General features: G+C 42.0%; 1 protein-coding gene and 2 long non-coding RNA genes across 4 annotated transcripts in view; 2 read left to right on the forward strand and 1 right to left on the reverse strand.

Annotated features, from left to right (window-relative positions):
- Positions 1 to 3,794, reverse strand: part of GCLC (glutamate-cysteine ligase catalytic subunit) — a 39,580-nt gene extending 35,786 nt beyond the window's left edge. For both annotated transcript variants that reach the window (XM_086876087.1, XM_086876086.1), the window contains exon 1: positions 368 to 3,794. In XM_086876087.1, the coding sequence (XP_086732213.1) occupies positions 368 to 517 (150 nt within the window). In that variant the 5' untranslated portion in view covers positions 518 to 3,794. The remainder of the gene's footprint in view (positions 1 to 367) is intronic.
- A 1-nt stretch (position 3,795) lies between these two features.
- On the forward strand, positions 3,796 to 10,984 carry LOC147654666 (uncharacterized). The gene is made up of 2 exons (XR_015282830.1): positions 3,796 to 7,916; positions 7,949 to 10,984. It is a non-coding gene; the product is annotated as an uncharacterized LOC147654666 (long non-coding RNA).
- Positions 10,985 to 15,422: 4,438 nt separating this feature from the next.
- On the forward strand, positions 15,423 to 18,374 carry LOC147654667 (uncharacterized). The gene is made up of 2 exons (XR_015282829.1): positions 15,423 to 16,930; positions 17,516 to 18,374. It is a non-coding gene; the product is annotated as an uncharacterized LOC147654667 (long non-coding RNA).
- Positions 18,375 to 20,279: the final 1,905 nt, after the last annotated feature.

Here is a 20,279-nt window from a genome sequence, read left to right on the forward strand (position 1 = left end):
AGCGTAAACAAACTCCGAAGAAGCAAGCGCTGCTGAGCATCACCGCCCCGGGAATACACGTCCCGAGGGGCTGCCCGGGCAACCGAGCCGTGCCAGGCGGAAACACTGAAAGTTGTTCTAGCGTTTCAGAACCGCGGGTAACAGCGGGGCAACCGCGCTGCGCAACGAAATGCGGCGGCGAGCCCGCGTGTGTGCGCGAGGTAAACAAAGCCCCGCCGGGGCTCGCAACGTCCCCTCCCGCCGAGCGACCGCGGCCGAGCGGCCGGGCCCGCTCCGGGCATCGCGGCCCGACCCGCGCCGCACCGGAACGGCACCTGCGCCCGCGACAGGGGGCGGCGGAGGCCGCGCTCGCAGGGGTCTCACCCACCTCGTCGCCCCACTTGAGCACGTCCTTGTGGCGGTCGCGCAGGGCGCGGTAGATGTGGAGGAACTGGAGGATGCCGTGCCGCCGCACGTGCTCCGCGTACCGCCGCGTCTCCTCCCAGCTCAGCGGCGAGCCCTGCGATAGCAGCCCCATGCCGGCCGGTCGCGGGAGAGGCCGAGGCAGCGAGCGGAGCCGGAGCGGAGCGAGCGCGCCAGTGCGCGGTGCGGCGGGTGCGCTCGGTGCGGCGGCGGGACCGAGCCCGGCGCCGCACGTGACGGCGGCCGCGCGTCAGGCCGTGACTCAGCACTTTCCGCCGGCGGGCGCCGCCCCCAGCGCCGGGCTGAGCGCGGCCTGCGGCGCTCTCGGCGCGGAGCCGCCGGGGAAGGAGCGACGGAGCGGCCTCAGAGAGGAAAAGCCGATCGCCGGCAGCGACCGTGAGCGCCGCTGCTCCGAAAGCCCGGCCCAAGCCCCGGACACGGGGGAGGAGGCGCCGTTCGCCTGCGCCAGGCGACATGGCGGCGGGAGGGTGTCCCCTCACAGGACGGGGCGCGTCTGGCCGGGCTGGTGCTCCTGGGGGAAAGGGTCCCTTGTGGACCTGAGAGCGCCACAGTAAAGGTCCATATTGAAGGGCCCCAAAGCGCGGACAGTGTGCGAATGCTGCTGTGTGTTTTACAGATCAGAGGAAAGGGGAAAAACATGATGCTCGGAGTGGGTGGAGTGAAATCCAGAGAGGTCGCACCTCGTCCCCCCCAGATGCTCCTCTGCATCTCTCCAGCTGCGGAAGCCACGTGTTGTGGTGTCAAGCGTAAGCCCAGCTCGTGAAGGTGTTGAAAATGAATTGGTTACCTGGAAGTTGTTCTGGAGGGAATTGCAACAGCATTGTCTCCGGAAAGAGGATGCGGGAGCATGTCAAGGCGTGTATTTTACATTCGATGAAAGCCTATTAGTGCTAAGTCTTCACTAAATGAAGAGACAAAAGGCTGAACGTTAACGTGAAGGGAAAGTTTCTCACTGCTGAGAAGCAGAAGTTCATTACTCCTGGACCCTCGTTACATTCACAAAGCTCATCATAGGCAGCAGGGACAAGCAGGGCTGGTATGTGATAAACCAATGCTTTGAGAATAGGTAAGGTATTCAAATTGTGATACAGCCCACTAATGGATGAACTGTACTAATAGATATTTCATTAATGACTACTTACAAGAACTGCTTAATTGTCTTTATTCCAGGATATGAGGTGCCTAAAGGATAGAATAAGCTTCTAAGATAATAGAATAACAAAACTAAAATGCATTAGTGGATGATACCAAATATTACAGTAAAGCAATGCAAAAGTATTTTAATGACATACGTTTCTACACAAAGAGCAGCACTGACAGAACAAACAGTAATTGTTAAAATTAAAATTACAAACAATTTATAATGAGCTGGTTTTTAGGACCTCATTTTTTTTTTTTAAACCTGAAATTTTGACTGAAATTGTACAGGCTGGCCTGATTGAAAGCAGTGTTGTTAATACTACAGTAGGTCTGGAGGTGGCTGGTTGACTTAGTTTGGGGGACAAGAAAACAGTCTTCTAGCTAAAAGAATCCCACAGGCTTTTTTATTTTTGAAACATCAAGAGGCCAAACGTGTCACAGTTGGCAATGGCAGTCTGATGAGGCATATCCCTCATGTGAAAGCTATGTTGTACTTTATTTCAGATCTAAGGGGACAAAGCCTTGCATGTTTGAGGGCAATTGCACCAAAATATCAAGATTCCATGTTTATGCCATCACACTGCTATCCAGCCTTAGCTTTTCCACAGCTTTGAGTTAGAGCTGAAGCACTTGAGGAGTCCTGGCAGTGACAAGTCACACCTGATAGCCAACAGCTGTGTTAGCCCCTTTCTGGCTCTTGGGGCAGTAAGCCTGCGTCTGGAGCAAACCTTGTTGTACCAAATCAAAGTTAACATTGTCATCTTATGAATCTGAGCCAACCTGTCTATATTGTTTAGGGTCTGTGCTCTCAGTTCACGTGGCTGACAGCAAGAGCCTTGTGTTACTGAGAAATTTTTCTGGAAGAATTGGGTATTTTGGTATATATCCCAGCTGCTTTGAGTGTGCTGGTGTAAAATGCACTGTAAATATTTCCAGTAACATACACAAAATTTGGAAATTAAGATCAGTTTTATTATATTGTAGGCTGCTATTATGCAATCTGTACTTTTCAGCTGACCACTAATGCTACTCTTTGACCTGCAATTCAAGAGCACAATTTCAGTGATTTGTCTTTCTCAGTATTTAAACTCAGCTAATTTTTGTGCTATTTTAGTGCCAATATCTGCTCTATTTCTAGTCCTGTGTCCTTAGTCTCATCAACTATACAGCTAATACATTGTTTATAACAGAAAATCAAGGTATTTTACTTTTGCACCAGTAAAACTGATAAAGATGTAAACTCTTTTCTGACACCAGGATTTCTAGCAGAACAGTGTGATGAGTTAGCTCTGTTTGTGAACTGTTCACCACCTTCAGCTCAAGCTTTTTTCCCTCTAGTTCTAACATATATGTTCTGGCAGTATGGGGTGATCTACACTTAGTGCAGGACTAAAACATTCTAAAGTTGACAGCATCACATGCAGAAATGTTCATTTGCACATCATCTAAAATATGACTTCAAGACAAACCACTATTATATAATATCTGCCCACATGCTTAATGTTGTATAATTATTTCCAGTACATTGAGTATCATGTATAATTACTTCCAATACACTTAATATGAGAAAAAGCTTGTAGGCAGTACTTTGGATGATGTTATTAGTTTACTCTGTACCCATATCCCCAGCCCCAAGGCTTAACTACTTTGTCTGAACAGTCCAAAGGAAATGGTTGAGGGAAAAGGCTGATGTACCTGTAATTTGGTAGGTTGATCAGAGGAGAATATATGACTTGCAACCTGCACAGCAAGGAGCTATTGACATGTTCCTGCCTTTCTCGACAGAGGATAACTCACTTTGTGTTTTGTATAGCTGCAAAGCTATTCAAATCACCTGCCACTAAATCTAAATAGAGTAGCATGGCTCTTTGAGAATATACCCTCTGGGAGAGATGAAAGATATGTAGACTCATATGTGAGGCCACTCCTACAGAATCCTTTCTTTTACCAGCTGTCATTAAAAGTAATAAGTAATGAGCAGACGTCTTGTGATGAGGCTGTTATTAGAAGGAAGAAAGGAAGATTTGTTTTACTTCATGAATCATCTGCAAAATAATTTTAAAGCAGCTTTGTTCAAGGTGATTTTTGAGCTGTCATTGCTGTATATTGTGTTATTCTCTGAGTAAAATGAAAAGACTTCAAATGAAACAATCTGCTTCCAAAGTTTTGAAATTGTATGTTTGGTAGGAAAAAAAAAATCCTTTTTTTTTAATAAAATTTTTATGCTTCCAGGACTGTAATTTATGATATGCACTTGTGTCCAGTATAATTGATTCAGGTGAGCAGCAGATGCAATAACTGCTTCATTTTGAGTGAGGAGGCCTCCAGATATTTCCTGAGGCACTGGAGATATTTCTGCTCAGTCAATTATTTCTTGATGCAGAAAGTCCTGCTGACTAGAAGCTTGGATTAAATGATCTGTCTGGGGGGAGAAGGAAGTCAGGGCACTGAAAAGATTCAAGTGAAGGATCCTCTGATGTATCTTCCAGTTAAAGTCTTCCTGCTCTGTCTGTCAAGTCTTCTCTGCATTGAGGAATATGACTAAAGGGGACTTATTCTGGTCTAACTAATAATGTTTATTCCTCTCCAAGCCAATTTCTCAATTAGTGTGTGAGACACTGTTGTGGCTTGTCAATATTGCTTTAAAATTTCTTTTTCTTGCTGTTGCCTGATGTAGAAATAACTGTAGTAGCATTAAGTTATGTCATGAATCTAAGTGATGTATTTCTAGGATGTTTTTGGTGAATTTTTATTGATAACCATTGGTTTTGAGGGTTGGAGTTTTTTACTTCAGTAAGGATGAATTGTGCATTTCAGTCTAGAAAGTTCTGTGCATTTATGTAAAGTGAATATAATCACATTGTTTCTTGGTTCTGTATTAGCATGTTCGTTTTGCAAGGAACTTGAATTTCTCATTTCTGAGTAGCCCACATATTCTTTTGCTGTGTCTGTGTACAGGTCATGATTATGGTGCCTTGACTGACTTGGGCATACCTAATCATGCCATGAATGCTGTTGGCAGTAATAGCAGTTGTAGTGTGTGAATTATTCTGTGTGCACATTGCTGAGCTGCTCCCTCTCAGAGTGGTCTGGCATGGTGACTGGTGCCCGTTTCATCCTGTTCACCTTTTTATCCTGCCACCACCAGTTCCCTTGGAAGTGTACTCTCCTACCAATTCAGGTGTTCAAATCTGTCCTAAAGAGGCTCTTTGATGATGTCCACAAGGCACAAAGTATTCCAAAGACAGCAAGAACTTCCAAATTATTTTCTTTCCAGCATCTTCTAAGATGGAGACCCTTTATTATAGCATTGTCTTTATATTCTTTTCCATAGGCTGACCTATGGGTTTTGGTTTTTTTGTTTTTTGTTTTTTTTTTAGTAGATAACTGTGTGATATAAAATAAAAAAATTCAAAAATTCCAGGTGCTCAATAGCAAAGCTGAAGGCTACCTTCTCATCCTTCTCTGCATGCTGAGTTGTTGTCTTTAATGCATCACTTCATTCATTATCAGTATCAGTACAGTGAGTATCAGAAGCAGTGAAATTCTTCTTTAGACATAAGAAAAACAGTGGCTGAGTGCAAAGTCCTTTCAAAGACTCTGTTGATGATTAAGCTTTACAAAGGCCTGAATTCATAGTGTGCATCTTAACGAAGAGACTGAGTTCCTTGGTAACTTGAATTCCCACCACAGGCAGGAGTGTAGGTGTGTGCACTTTTTTTGCATACATATATCCTCTTGAAGGACAATACACCAAAAAGTTCCATCATCAACATCTCCTGAAAAGAATCCAAAGCCACAAATACTAGTTGAGTGTGGGTTGGAACATTCAAAAGTTAGTTGAAAAGCAGAATAAATAAATAATATTTTTCTCTTTAGCAACTGTCTCATTTTTCTTGCCACACTCAAGCTGTAGCATATTTTTTACATGAAGTTTAGCAACTAAGAATAAAGTACTGATCCTTAGTTACCAAGATTTTGAGAGACGGGACCATTGGGAGATATCCTAAAGCATGATTTATTCTACAGTTTCATGAAGGAGCAAGTACATCTTCACCTTATTCACCAAACATTCCTAGTTAGTGGTCACAAGACTACAGGTCACAAGGTCTTTGAAAGGTTATTTAGCCAATAAAATAATGCCACAAAAGAATGTCTCTCTTTTCACACCAATAACTATTTTGTTTTATATGTCTCTGCTTCAGTGCAGGCTTTCTTAACTGGTCACGTAGTGACACACAGAACTACTTGTTATACCTTAAACTTCTTATTGCCTTCATAATTACTTCTATATCTTAACTTTAAAACCTTAAAACTTCTTACAACTTAACCTAATGTCTTTCTATTTAAGCTTACATTCTTACTTATGATTCTAAGTCTGGAAGCTTTCTCCAAGGCCTCAAATCAAACCCTGTGTCCATGTCTATATCTAAACATGCATTTGCAAGACTTTGAGAGCTTTCTGTGCTTGGAATTCCCACACTTAGTGAAAAAAATAGTATAATTCCTAAGTATGACACATTAGTAACAGCTTTTATATGTATTTTAATATCAGTTTTCAGTCTTCAGTTTTTTACAGGCTGGGAAATAAAAGCAGAGCCAGTAAGCTGCACTGCCAGGTGGACTCCAGGCCACTGTGGGCCTGGGCGAATGGCCTGGGCTCAGTGGTCTCACTTGGAGGCATATTCCTCTGCCAGGCAGAAACCTAGGGGCTTTTCCCATCCTGGGACCAGTTTGATGTGCCTTCATGTAGTCAAAGCTCTCTGCCAGAGAAAACAAACATCTGAGAGCTGTGGAGATAATACATATGAATTTGATTCTTCCATGCTCACATTCCTTCAGGTCAAGTCCAGCTCAAGAAACTAAACTGCCACAGTATTAAATCTGCAAATACCACAAATTTCCCAAGACAGGACCTGTTTTTCCTCCCCTTTGTGTATTTGTTCATTGCCTGGCAGCTTGCTTGTTGCAGTTCTGTCTCCTTTCATCCTTCAGTATTGTTACTGCAGTATAAGTTATAGTTCCTGGTGGGAGTAGTCAAAGTTTACAAGATTGCTCATCATGTAGGCTTTTGGTTAGGTAACTATGAACCAAATGGGAATAATGCTCTTGTATTTTAAAGGGCCATATCTCCAAATCATTAATTACAGAGTATTTTCATTTCTTCTGCTTCCTATCATACATTTGATTTTATATGGAGTATTAAGTTCTACTGAAAACTTGAAAATTATTGGAAATGCATTCCCCTTGTCTCTATGAATGAGATTGGTTGGTTGGTGTTTTTTTTAAAGAATTTAGACAGAGATGAGTGCCAAATCAAAACAGTAAGAAGAAACCTTGGCAAAAGAGAGCATTTAGAGAGAAACTCAGTATTTGCTATAACATACTCTTTGAAGGTTACCATTAGCACCATTCATACCTCCTAGGTATTTCCACCAGATCAGTACTTCTCAGGGTCTCTTCTCCAGAGGCAAGTTACAAATGTTTTGGAGACTCTATTTCAAAGAGAAATCAAACCTGGTACTGAAAATACCTCTTGTGAAATTTCCTTAGGAGGACTAATTGATACAATTTTGAAAGTTGGACTAGTACTTAGAGTTACAGCACTTTGTAATATGTTGCTGTTATTTATAGCACCCCCGAGGAACTGGCAAGTGATCTTGTGTACAGGTAGATAAGCAGAGGAGCAGAGATGTCAGGCTGCTTTGTGAAGGATGCAGAAGGCTTAATTTAAATACCTGAAATAATTATTGCTTACCTTACCTTTAGGCCCCGGCTCTAGGGGCTGATGCAGTTCTCTTTGAGTAAGACCCTCAGTTTCCCATAAAGCCTGCCATGGAATTTTTGCGTAAGAAACAGTAGTGACAGCCTGCCAGGCAGTGGAGAGTGACAAGCCTGCCTGCAAGGAGAGGCAGCATGTGGGTTGCAGAGGACTTTGCAGGCAGGTACACAGCTTCCCTCTATGCTGTGCCCCACTGCTGTGGCCCCCTTCCAGCAGGGACCCCCAGGAAGTGAACTGGGCAATGGTTTGTTAGGTATGGTTCTTGTCCTGCTCTCTCTCATCTGTGTAGCTAACAGGAGCCAGGAACTGGTTTGTGACATCCCTGCCCTATGGCAGCACTCATGAAACAGCATAAATTGGTGGGCTGCAGCCCTGGAAAGGTATTTAATACAGAAACACGAGTGACTGAGAAGTGGAGGGAAGAGCACAGGGTCAAAGAAAACTGTTCAAAGGTCAGGACTGCTGAAGGATGTGTTGGTCTGGGCTGTACATTCACTGCTAAACCCCTGATGTCAGGCTCAGAGACGGATGGTACCTACTTACTCCCCTGTGCAGAAGGTCAGAGGAGCAGGTAGATGAAGTGTATACTTGTCAGAGGAGCAGGTAGATGAAGTGTATACTTGTGTCCTCACCTCTTTTACTTGTTGCCTTGGGAGAGGTGACAAACCATATTCTCCTGGCCATTCACCAGCTGATACTAAACCTATGATGATAAAGTAAGAAATACATGTAAAAAGCTTTTAAAATAATGACACACCTTCATGTAATTGAATATGTATTTCTAACCTTGCTTTGCACAAAGTTCATGTTTCAGTTTCTTATATTCCCTGTTTCAGCTCAATATCTCCAATATATGCATAATAATAATAATAGATATGCATTCAGGAAGGTATTTACTTTGAGTATGAAGAAACAGTTAAACCTGAGCAGGTGAGGTAAGAGTTGGAACCCAAACCATGCTTCACATTACCAGATTTCCCAAGGCTCCATTGTTCTAGTATTTGAGGTTTTAGAAAATGACTGCCTGGTTTCTCTCCTATGCCTGTAAATGATTATATGCCTCACATTTCTAACCTCTCCTAATACTGCCAGTAACAGCAATACAGCCTCCATGTGGTAACCCAGTTGTTCACATCCATAACTTCTTTAATCTTTGTCCAAATTCCCATTTCTGCCAAAGAATGTATCAGGCACCAAGATAAGCCTCAGGGAAATGTAACCCTTGCCCCAGATAACCTGTCATGAACTGTAATGTTTTATCACAAGAACTGTACTTTGCACAGTTGTGTAAAAGAGCAGCCATCTGTCTGCCAAACCTGCATCTCTCCCACGCTCTGTGGCACTGACACCAGAATTCCCAGGTTTTGCCTGTTGGATTAGCTGCTGCCAGCTGGTTCTTTCCAAAGCCACTGCTGTTGGGTAGCAGCACCAAGGCAGCATTGTTGGGTTTGTGCCTTGCATGGATCCATGCTTGGTACAAAGAGGCAGAGCAGGCTGATGCAAGGTTTCCTCAGTGCAGGCTGTTAGGGGCATAGAGCAGCAGAGCAAGAAGGAATGACAGCAGATACAGCCAAAAGATTCCATGCTTAAACAATTAAGTCTAATGCTGGCTATAACCTCCCTTTTAGTGTATGTATGTGTGCAGCTTTTGGTCATATGGATCACCCCCTGAGAAATCTTCATTCTTCTCCAATTTCTCATGACTCCAGTTGATTTAATCTTTTTCATAAGAGCTGTGTAATTCTGAGGCACTCCACCAAGGAAAAGGCTTTAACTAATATAATGAAAGAGTTGTTCAAAATCCCAAGTAGAAACCTGTGTATTACTATATGTAACAGAAGATTGAATTTATTAGTAAGTCTAAACATGTTCCAGGAATCTCGAGTAAAACTCTGTTAGATAGCTCAGCAAATACTGGTGAGGCTGAACTGCCAATTTGCAAATAGACTGCCTATATCAAGAAAGATGACATTGGCCTCCCATTGAATAGTTTGGGTATTTGAATAATTTTACATTCCATTTTTAACTTTCTTTGGCAGCTTGTATTTCTGGATGGAGCTTCAGGTCCTGAGAAATGGGTGAAATATAATCTGAATAGATCTGCTTTTTCCCAGTGAGAAACTGAGTTATGTGAGGGAAGATGTCCCAGCTGCTGTCTCACTGCTGCTTCCACACGCTGCATGAACACTACTGCTGGAAGTACCTATGAATCATGGGCTGCAGGGTCTTTGGTGGTCTTACCACACTTGTTTCTCAGCCTTTGTTACAGAAAGAAAGATGTGATCCTAAATGACCCAGGAGGTTGTTGAGAGGTAAGGACAGGTTCTCAAAGACAAAGATGCTACAACTAAACAGACGTGCAGTTCTCAAGGGATGGCTAAGTGCTTTAGAAACACCTCAGTAGACACTACTTGACATTTTAGGCCTCTAAACATATTGAAAAGGTAGCTTTCTCTTGGAGTTCTTTACATTCACCTTATCACATTATTGCTCAACCCTTTGAGCCAGGCTATATAATTACTGTCAGGCTGCAGATGGCTATTAGGAGAAGCCTGCAGGACACATAACAAAGAATTAAAGTATCTGCAGCAAAGCTGCACAGGTAAAGTTACATGTTTGGGCTTGAGATTGTCTAACAGCTCATTTCCACATAAGGAAGTTCTGTGCCCTTCTCCCTGTCCTCCTTCTGCCTTGGCCTACCTCTCCTTACATGCACTGGCTTGTGTTTTCTGACCCTGCACCAAGCCAATTTTAATTACTGGAACTGAGAAGAATATTAAACTGGGAAAAAGGTGAATCGTTTGTGATAGCATATGGAATTGACTCAAAGCATGAATGTACTGATGAACACAAAGCTAATGCAAAGGATATGACTGGATCTGGGTCTAGGGAAAAGAAGAGGAGAAAAACTAATCAAGAGCTTTATAGCAATGGAAATCTGGTTAATGTTCTTTGTGGTAAAGTGCCACTACTCCTTAATAACAAATGGCCGAATCCTGTTCATGCACAGTCCAGCGTCATCCTGCAGATACATGTTATCTTTGTTTGTCATTATGGTTTTGTCTTTCACAGCGTGGGTATAAGTGGATAAAGCTGGGACTGCAATAGGACAGATCAGTGAGACACCAGCAACAAAGCTTTGCTCTGAGGGAGGGTGGTCAATAGTAGTGGCATATTTTGTAAGCTTGCCCCTCAGCTCTCTCCAAGAGATAACAATCTCTCTTGCCAGCTCCATGCGATTAAGATAGGCTTTGTCTTTTTTTTTTTTTTTTTTCCTCATTTTTTAGCTGTGTTTTTCCCCTATCATAAATTCTGGAAACAGATCAGCTTTCCATCTTCCTCTCAAAAATCTGTAGAAAAGAAAGACAGTAAATAAGTAAATAGCAATGAAATGTGCTGCCCATGAAAGATTTGGCATAATTCAGTTGGAGGAAAAGGAGGAAAGTTAATGGTTGGCAGCAACTAGTAATCACTCCAGCATTTCAAAGTTTTTTCCAGATTAACTGAGGACATTTTCTGTTTTTGTTGAAGTGAAAGACTGTATTTCCATTGGCTGCAGTTGGGACAGTTTTAATCCCTTAAGTTTTGAAGTGTCCTGTTTTTCAATTTAAAATAATAAAGTACAATATTCTTTCATAACTGGGTCAGTTATCTGATGCGTGGATTCATCATTCATTTTGACACTTATCTGATTGTATCCTCATTCTTCTACTGAGGTTAGTTTAAAAGAAAAGGCACCTCCCAAGCTATCCTCCCTTGAAATGTCATCTGAGGCTTTTTTACATCTTAAGCTCTGTGGGAAGTACAGCTTCAGCCCTATTACAAACAAAACACAGCAAGAACCTGTCTTCCTCACGCAACAGTGTCTTGGGGCAAACATAGCAATGACTCACAGTTGCCTCTTGGCACCCTGCTTTGGCTGGGCAGGTGCAGTGGCAGGAACATGGGAGCATCAGTTGCATGGTAGCACAAGGGCAATTCATGCCAAAACACGGACAGCCATGGTGTTGGGGATCAAGGCAGATGCCTGGACATAAACTGCAGAAGGTGGGCAGGCATCCACATGGGGCTGAAGATACAACACAGGACTTACTGGACCTCCTTGCCCTCTGCCTTGGTGGCTGTAGGCTGGATGGGATATGACAGGCACTCAAGAGAGCATCTACATGTGAAAACCTGAATCTTTCTGAAAGTTCCCCTAGAGCTGGTGTGTTAAGAAGTTATGGGTGAAAGAGCTAGCCCACACAGAGAATGTACTTGCCAGTTTTCCTTAATGTATTCTCCTCTGAAACCTTTAAATGGATTATGGTTTCCACTTCTTTTTTAACAAAAGGGCTATTTGTGCTGCTTTTTTTCTTTGGCATAGCATATTTGACCTCTTGGCAGCCTGAAGGTCAAGGTTTCCACGTTGCAGTTGCCACTGCCTTACAGGCAGCTCTCATCCCAGTACTTCTGGTTGCACAAATGCATCCCTCATGTTTTGTCTCCTGGAAAACTGGGGGAATGGTCCACTTTCAAGTGGATAGATTTACCAAAACTCAAGGAAAAATATGTCAATCAGGTGTACAGATTTCCTTTGAAAAAAGGAGTTCTTCTTTGTCTGTGCATGTTGGCATTGGATACAGTGGTCTGTCACGGCATAGATCAGAGGGAATGTCAAGCTTTTAACTTTGTATTTCCCTATGATACCTTCAGTTATTCTTTGTAGTCTGTACTATGCAAACATATACTACAGTCAGTCAATCAGCCTGAGGACATTGGTGTAACTGTGAGTTATAAAAAAACTGTGAGAGTAAAAAAATATGAATTTTCTGGAGTTGAGCTGAAATATGCTGCTCTCTGAAACGTCATCTTTTAGGGCTGAGTGGAGAACTTTCAAAAAGGGTAAGAGTACTGCCACAGTAAATGCAACTGGATGTGGCTATCTCACACAGCCTGAGGACACAAGATGTGAAAACTGTTTTCATAGCTTGCTTAGTCTGCATTTTTTAGTTTACTGTCTTGGATTACTGTATCATAGAACTCAGCTGCAGCTGAGTTGAACTTTGAGAATAATTACATAAAATGTTGCATTTTTAATGTCCTATTCACAGCTGTACTGGGAATGAGTTCAGTAAACACAAGAGGGTATAGAAGATCAGCGCTAATAAAAATTCTGCCTAGAATCTCATTAAGAAATCTCATCTGTTCCTGTGTACTGAATGAAGCAGGGATCTCTTGAAAGAATCACAATGCAGTTGTATAATTTAAAAAGTGTATCATAATATGTACACAACAGGATGTCACATTAAAGACAAGCTTAATTCTTAATTTCATTACATTAGAGGGATTGACTTTGCAGTAACAATTTTCTTTCGGTGCAGGGCCATTTTTGCTTGGGTGGTGTCTGTGAATAACCTCATAGTTTCACAAAATTGGGAAGGTGAAAATGCAGGCCTCTGATGTATACACCACACATGTTGTCATTTATGTGTTCCTCAGCAAGTTAGGATGCTTTTGATTCATAACACATCCTCTGCTCTTTGAACTGCACTCAGAGACAGGCTGCCCTTCCCAGGGAGTCAGTGCCAAAGGGATGCTAAGACATCTGTGTTCTCATTGCCTTTAACACATTGTATGTTGATAAATAAAACTTGCTTATTCCCAGCTCCAGAAGAAGCTGAGATGAACTGAGCACAGAACTGTCTGGTATTTGCTTTTCATAATTTCTTTGCAATAAGTGTGTATCTCGTGCTGATCCATTGGCTTTATGTGCTGATCCTTGCTTTGGAGTCTTCACAAGAGCGTAAGGCTGGCCCAGGCAGAGCAGCTGCAGCTTTGCTGTGCGGGGCTTTGCTGTCAGTCCCTGCTTGGTTCATAAACTTCCACAGACTAGAGGAGCAGGGTCCCCCAGTACTTCCAACCCATATTTGTTGTGTCCTTGGAATTTGATGAGTTTCTCATATCGTGCAACCCTCACCTTTCCAAGTGGGGAATTCGTCAAATTCATAGCTACTGAGGAGCTTCCCAAGGGACCAACTGTAGTCTTACCAAGCTAGGAAACAGCATGTTTCCCACCTGGTCATGTTCTCAACAGTGGCTGAACCCCAGCATAAAGAAGGTGTATTTTATGTCTTTTCTTGTTCTCAGTAATGACAACTATTTTTGTCAACATCTTCTAATGGCAGGAACTCTTAGTGATACCAAGAGTGAAGATTTTCAGCTGTATGGAAGTCTTGCAAAGTCAAATGAAGAACTTCAGGTGAGAACCACTGGACACTTTTTCCCTGTAAACATTGATGCCAGATTTGTATATGGTACCAATCAGAAAACACTAAATTAGTAATTTCTGTCCTGATTTCATAATTCCTTAAGAAATAGAACATAATTTTGCTTACAGTAAAATAAAGATAATAGCTACTATTCAGTAGCATATTGTACTTGTGAAGGAAACAAGCTTCTGCATCTCAGATTTCTGCATTTTTAAGCTGTCCCACTTGCACACTGACTTCTTCAAGACCTACAGAGCCACTCAATAGCAGAATCCAAAATAGAGTTAAACCTGAGAGAGGAATCAGAAGATAGAAACTGTCCTAGTTGATGGGGAACTATTTGATTGACTGCACTAAGGATGTAGTTTATTTTAAATATTCTCATCCTTTTGAAATACTAAGAGATCAAAAATAGGTACTGCAGCTTTGAAATGGAACAATGCTATTGGTAGGGATGGTACCAAAAGTAAATGTAATTGCCAAAAATACACAGAAATATTTAGTTGCTTTTCAGCAGGCACTGACCAGATAGAGGAGCTCCCTGGATCAAGCTGTATGTTAATTAGTGACCCATCATTAGGGTCTTTGCTTCTGAAATTTTAACACCACTATTTTATAACAAACCCATAAGATGCTGCAAAATACTGACCACATTCCCTGCTCCCTCTGTCAACCTGAATAATTCCATCTGAACTAAATAGCTGTTCTCATGTTCCCCTAAAATCTCTGCTCTCTGCTTTGATCTTGGAGTCGAAAACAATTAAAATTTGTGAATGTGTTTCTTTGTATTGTTGTTCGGCCATACTATGGTTATTTTTAATCAAGATGGGGTGTTTTCCGTGGTGTGTTACATCAATATGTGGCAGCAGTGCTATGAAAATCAGGTTTCCAATTCCTTGGCAGTCAGGAATTTCTGACCCAATCTGATGATATTTGAAATAATCTAAAAGGATCAAATGTTCTGTAAGAAGATAAATTAACAAATCCTTTTTATCAACTCATTTTCCTTTTCTGCTGATGTATCACCAAATGAAGCCAGAAAGATAAGGAATTCTTTTTTCAGAGAAAATTAATCAATTTCTCACCTTTGGAAGAATTTGGCTGGTCTTTATCCTTGAGTGATGTCATGTTATTTCTCTGAGCTAATAAAAAACCCAGTGACTCAGCATCTATAGCTCATAATTCAGTCTCAGGTGAAAAGTTTGAACAGCATGCCAATATTTCATCCTAATATTAATGTATTAATGTAATCTTCAGGAGAGACTAAAGGGAGTCTTCTGGAATGCAAAAAATGAATAGATTTACCATAATTATTTTTAAGTCATGTGCTTGCTTTCTAGGTGGCAACTGTTATTCCTAAATTACTTTAATTCCTTATTTGGATTGACATACCAAATTTGTCATCAACTCTGCCACTTTCCTACCAAAATTTGGTAGGAAACATCCTAAAACAGAAAAAAGGATAATTTCAGCAAGAAGTGTTTTCTCTTCTGCCTGGTGAGTTGATCTATTCTAATCTTCGGCACTATCAATTATTTCCAAAAGCTTCAAGTGGAAAAACAGAACTTTGCTTCTCCACAGAGCACAGCTTGCAGATGAGTTTCAGGAGAAAAAGTAGTTTCAGGAATTAAACTCAAGGGACTTTCTTTTTAATTGCACTTCAAAGTTATGGGGAGAAGAGGGGTGCATAGAGAGAGGAGGCAGCCTCAAAGTATTTGTGGGGAGGTCACTGTGCAGGAGCACTGTTTTCCATGAGTTCACCAGCACAGGGCCATGCTGGTTCAGGAGCCCTCTTGGAGCAAGAGCACCTTGTCTGGGTCTCTCTTGTCTGTGTCAATGAGCAGCATCACATGTGTCATGGTCTGATACAGCTCAAACCTCCTAATTCTTTTTGCAGAGAGGAGAACAAGAGTTTGTCAAGTTGCTTAGTCACTACTAAATTGAAAAAAAATGATAACACAAAAAAGCTCTATATACTGTGTCCTGAGGGTTGCCACGAGGCTCCTGTGCAGTGCAGGCAGCTGACTGCTTCATTTAGCTTTTCACAGACCTAATGACTTGTCTGAAGTGAACACTGGCAGAGCCTACTCTCCCAGCACTTTCGGTTTGCATTCCAGTTCTAGCAACAGCTGCTCTTTGTGGGCTGGATGACTTGTGTGGCCCAGTTGCAGAAGCAGACATGCCCTCCACATCCATAGAAAGAAGGCTGAAAAGGATTGGTCTGCTAGGGCTGAGAAGTTGGTTCAGGGATAGGAATTGCATTTTTAAGCCAACATTTGCCAAAATTGGTGCTAAAAAATACAGTGCTGCCTCCCTCCTGCTCACTTCTACTCTGTCCCTTGAGTTTGCACGAGCCTGGTCTGAACAACAAAGGAACTAATCCAGTTGAAGTCTCAGCCAATGGGAACAAAACACAACTGTAATCTGGCTTGGGTTTGTGATGTGGTCTTCCATCCAGCCACGTGGACATGTGTGCCCATAGGAGGCAGAGCTGGAGGGGAGGGAAAGAACTGTCTCTCAGGGCACCAGGGAGGAACATGCAGGGTGGTCTCTGGGATCTTGTGCTTCCTCACAGGGTGAGGTTACATGGGATGGCCAAGCCTGGGGGTGGCTGTTAACTTGGGGACTGTGACATGGACCTACAGCAGAGCTCTGTGAGCCTCTGTGAAATTTTTCTGATCCTTACTTCCCTGTGCTGGGATGGTGCACACATGAGCACCAAGCCCCATGCCACAGCATGAAGGATGCAGAATGGAAGTGCTGGAGCAGCAGGCATGAGCAAAAGCCCTCAGACAGCATTCCCCAGGCAGCCACAAAAATTGTAGAGATGGGCACATGGCAGCCTAGGATGAGTATGCAAAATGGTGTATAGGACATGCTGGGAGGTGCCCCTAGCCCAGCTGTCCTAGAATTTCACTCACAAGGTAAGTCATGAGCATTTGTTGTACTCTGTGTGTTCAGAGTGGCTTTTCACAATGAAGTTGCATAAAATTGACTTCTTTGTGTGTTGAGAAACCAAGTCAGTTGTGGAGCACCTCTGCATCTACACAGTAGCCCTTAGTAGGGAATTTGCAGGCTAGCTCCAGGGCTGGAGAAAGAGGCATGTGGAAACTCAAGCTGTCCTCGAAAGAGGGCACTGCAAGAAAGTTTCAAGGTCCTTTACTAGTTAATGGTTGTTTTTTCTGTTTTGCAATACAGAACAGCTAAATATTCTGATTTTGTTGGAACCAATATATCTTGTGTGACTTTCATCTTTCTTTCATCACCTTCTTTCTTTATCTCTGACTAGAAAAATATACATTAATTCCTGGAAAAGCTTACAAAACCCAAAAAGGTAAGCAAACTAATTTAACCTTTGTGGAAGAGGGCAACTTGTTGACACTTGTTGTCAATGTGCATTGATTTTATCTGGTGGGAAGATGGTGGTGACACCAGAATTGAGGTGCCTTGCTCTAACAACTCATACATGTACAGGGGCTGTTGAGCAGATGGAGAAAGTTGAAAAAAGTGGTAGAAAATGTAGGATCTTCCTCTGTGCAAATATGCACAAATATATTTTTGTTTTCTCACTCTTCCCATTGGGAAGATTTTTTAATTTTTCAGCCTTACATTCAGATGAAGGAAGACTTGGTAATCACAGTGCCCATCCAGCTGTCCCAGTCTAAAAGCTCTTCAACCACCACTCTTTAACATAATGAAGTGACACAGTGCTCAAAAGAATTCGAGTAGGATTCATTTAATCTGGGTTTAGACTTCTGTAGTACCAAGATCTTCATCTGAGATAATCCCTCTGGTTGTCCTTAGAGTTACTGAGACGAGCTGGCATGTTTAACCGTGATTCAAATGACCTGATTTAGATGTCTATTTTGGGATAGGATGAATCATGGACTAAGAGTGCCTTTCTCTCTTTTCCGCTTAGTAAGGATGACCATCTGAGATTAAGAATAGTGGGATTTTCTACATGACTTCTGAAGACTGTCTCTACATCAGAAAGGAAATGAAATGAGGCAAAGCTGAAGTGTGTGCTCACCAGCAGTGGCTGGGCCACTCGCTGTGGGTATCAGGCTGAGAGACAGAACATGCCCCTTGTAAGGGAGCCTTCACCAAGAAGGTATTTAGAGGTCATGAGAAGAAACATGCTGAAGAAGTACAGCTGAGGTGAGGAGAAAGTCATAAAGAGCTTTAGGAGAGGTTATTGTGTTGGGCAAGTAAGAAAAGGAAACATGAGTTCAAAATAAACCAGGCTTCACCAAGTTTACTGCTTGTGGAATTAAATTATTATTCCCAGGAACTCACCACATCTATGTGTGCTGTGACTGCTCAGGTAAAACAACTTCTAAAATAACCCTTTCAGTATTTAGAGGTCAAACCCTACCTCTGATGGGGTTATGATGCAATTTAGTAATTTTCCATTTCCAACCTGATATTTTTCAAACACGTGCTTTTGATGCTTTTTCCAAGAAGCACTCTCTCTTCTCTGAAAAAGTAATTGTAAATACCTCATAGCCACCTAATTATTTTCTCTGCAAGTCCTCAGGCCTGCTAAACTCTTGATGATGGTTGAGTGGTTGCTATACTGAAACCGCTGCCTCAGATTGATTGCTTCTGTTTCCTGTTACTTTCTACCTCATGGCTTGCAGTCCAAGTGTTTCTGTTCAGACCTTTCCTTTGTCGAGCACAATAAAAGTCTTTGTCAATACACCCACCTATGTCTATAAAATTTGTGGTAATGCAAGTAAATAAATGTGAATACATTACTGTACTAGTTCTGTCCTAAATGTGTGAATGTTAATGGTGTTCCTTCTAAACTGAAGGGTCTGGAAGCTCTTATGACAATGTCTCTAAAACACGCTCAGCCCTGTAAAGTCTCCTGGTTAAGCTCAGCACCCAGTTGTTTGTGGAAGGAGATTGAGAAGCAGGATCAAGCTGTACCTGCAGAAGGGGCAGCCATGAACAACAAAAGGAGGGAACAAAACTGAAGAATGTGCCACATCATTTTCTGATCCCTGTGATACCATTGAATGAAAAGAGTCACCATCACCTTAATAGCCTTGGTAGCAATTTGTGCTTTGTCATGGTGACTCTCAGCCTTTTGTAGGGCAGGGTGTTATTCAAGACTGGCCTCAGTGAAAGTGCAGCTGCTCCCACAAGCATATTCTTGTCTTAGGATCATTTGTTAATGTGTATTTATTTATGTATTTATTATGTATTTACTTTCTGAGAGCAATTCCATTCATGTTCACTTTTTCATTATCAGCAAAGTGTAACTTATTACTCTGTTTTTCACAAGGCACAAATGAGATAGCAAGTGAGCTAGTTCCTAGCTTAAAGCCATGGAGTGCATCAGTGAGTCATCAGCAGAACAGTTTGAATGTCAGGCAGGTTTTGTTTTGTGTTTCATCCCAGCAAAAACAAAAGAATGCAGGCTGGGAGAAAAACTTCAAAACAAATGAATTGGAGCAATCACTCCCAAGCTGATCTTGACCAGAATTTGGTCCAGAGTCCAATGCTGAATGATGATCAGCGAATGCCAAATCCTCATTTCATCCTCAAAAGCTTTGTTCTCCATAAAACTCTGGCAAGGTTGCTATCTCTTGTCCATGATACCTCTGTTTGAGTATCCTCATCTTCCTCATGGCACAGTGGAAAGAAGCATGGCCCATGTGACATCCTTGTTGCCATCCTCTTGCAGAGGGAGCAAGGCCTTCTGGTTGTGATATAAATGAACAACTCATCCCTCAGCATCTTCCAGTCTGACTGCTTCCATATATTTCTTTGGTTATTAATACTGACCATTCCTTTGAACTCATTTTACTGTTTTCTTTTATGATGTTCTTAAACACATTCATTCCCATGTCACCCATAACTCCCCATAAATAGAATTTTTGTCCCCATATGCTGAAGGAGGGCCACAGGACTGCCTTCCGGGGATTTTCTTGCAAAACACAAGTAAGCAAGAGTTAGGAAAATTTGAATGCAGTCTCTAAACAGTGAGCTACCTGTGTGCACATGTATTTGTTCTGCACTAGCCTGTTAAGCCTTAAGAATGTGAACTGTTGATGGACATATTTCAGGTGAGTGAAAGAAAGCATGAGAGCTTCTAAAATTAAAAGACACAACAGCTTCAAAATGAAACTTCTAGCCAACAAAATTTTCAAGGGCAGAGAAGAACAGGTAATATCTGGAGTGGAATTCACTTCAAGATGGAGGCCCTTAAATTACCATGCCTACATGTTAATTTATAAAGATTTTACAATTTATTTACAAGATATAAACATGCTTGCTGTCTATATTTTGATTGTGGTGATCAATGGATCAGTGGAAACCAATGGTCTGATTAATTTGCCTAAATGTTAGTGCCTTCAGAAGAATTTCAGAAGTCTGAGATGTGCCTGGCACTTAGAACATAAGGGAAACCCATGTCCTTTTGGGATGGCTGGATGCCAGACAGGACACCCTCCCAGCACACAGGTAGTGCTGGACATTTATGTGTGAATCTTGTCTCTAGCCAATACAGTCAGTGAAGCCTAAGGGGTAACTTGGCTTATCCTACAGGAGGACTTGTGAGTGACTGAATAAATCACTTTATGTGCCTGCATTGGCTGATAATGTACCTTTGACTGCACTGCCTGTAACTGAAGGTTTAATATCTAGTGCATATATATAGATGTCTAAATTTACGC

This window comes from Cyanistes caeruleus, chromosome 2 (genome assembly GCF_971803275.1).
Source record: "Cyanistes caeruleus chromosome 2, bCyaCae1.hap1.1, whole genome shotgun sequence".
In the NCBI taxonomy this organism is placed as follows: Eukaryota; Metazoa; Chordata; class Aves; order Passeriformes; family Paridae; genus Cyanistes; species Cyanistes caeruleus.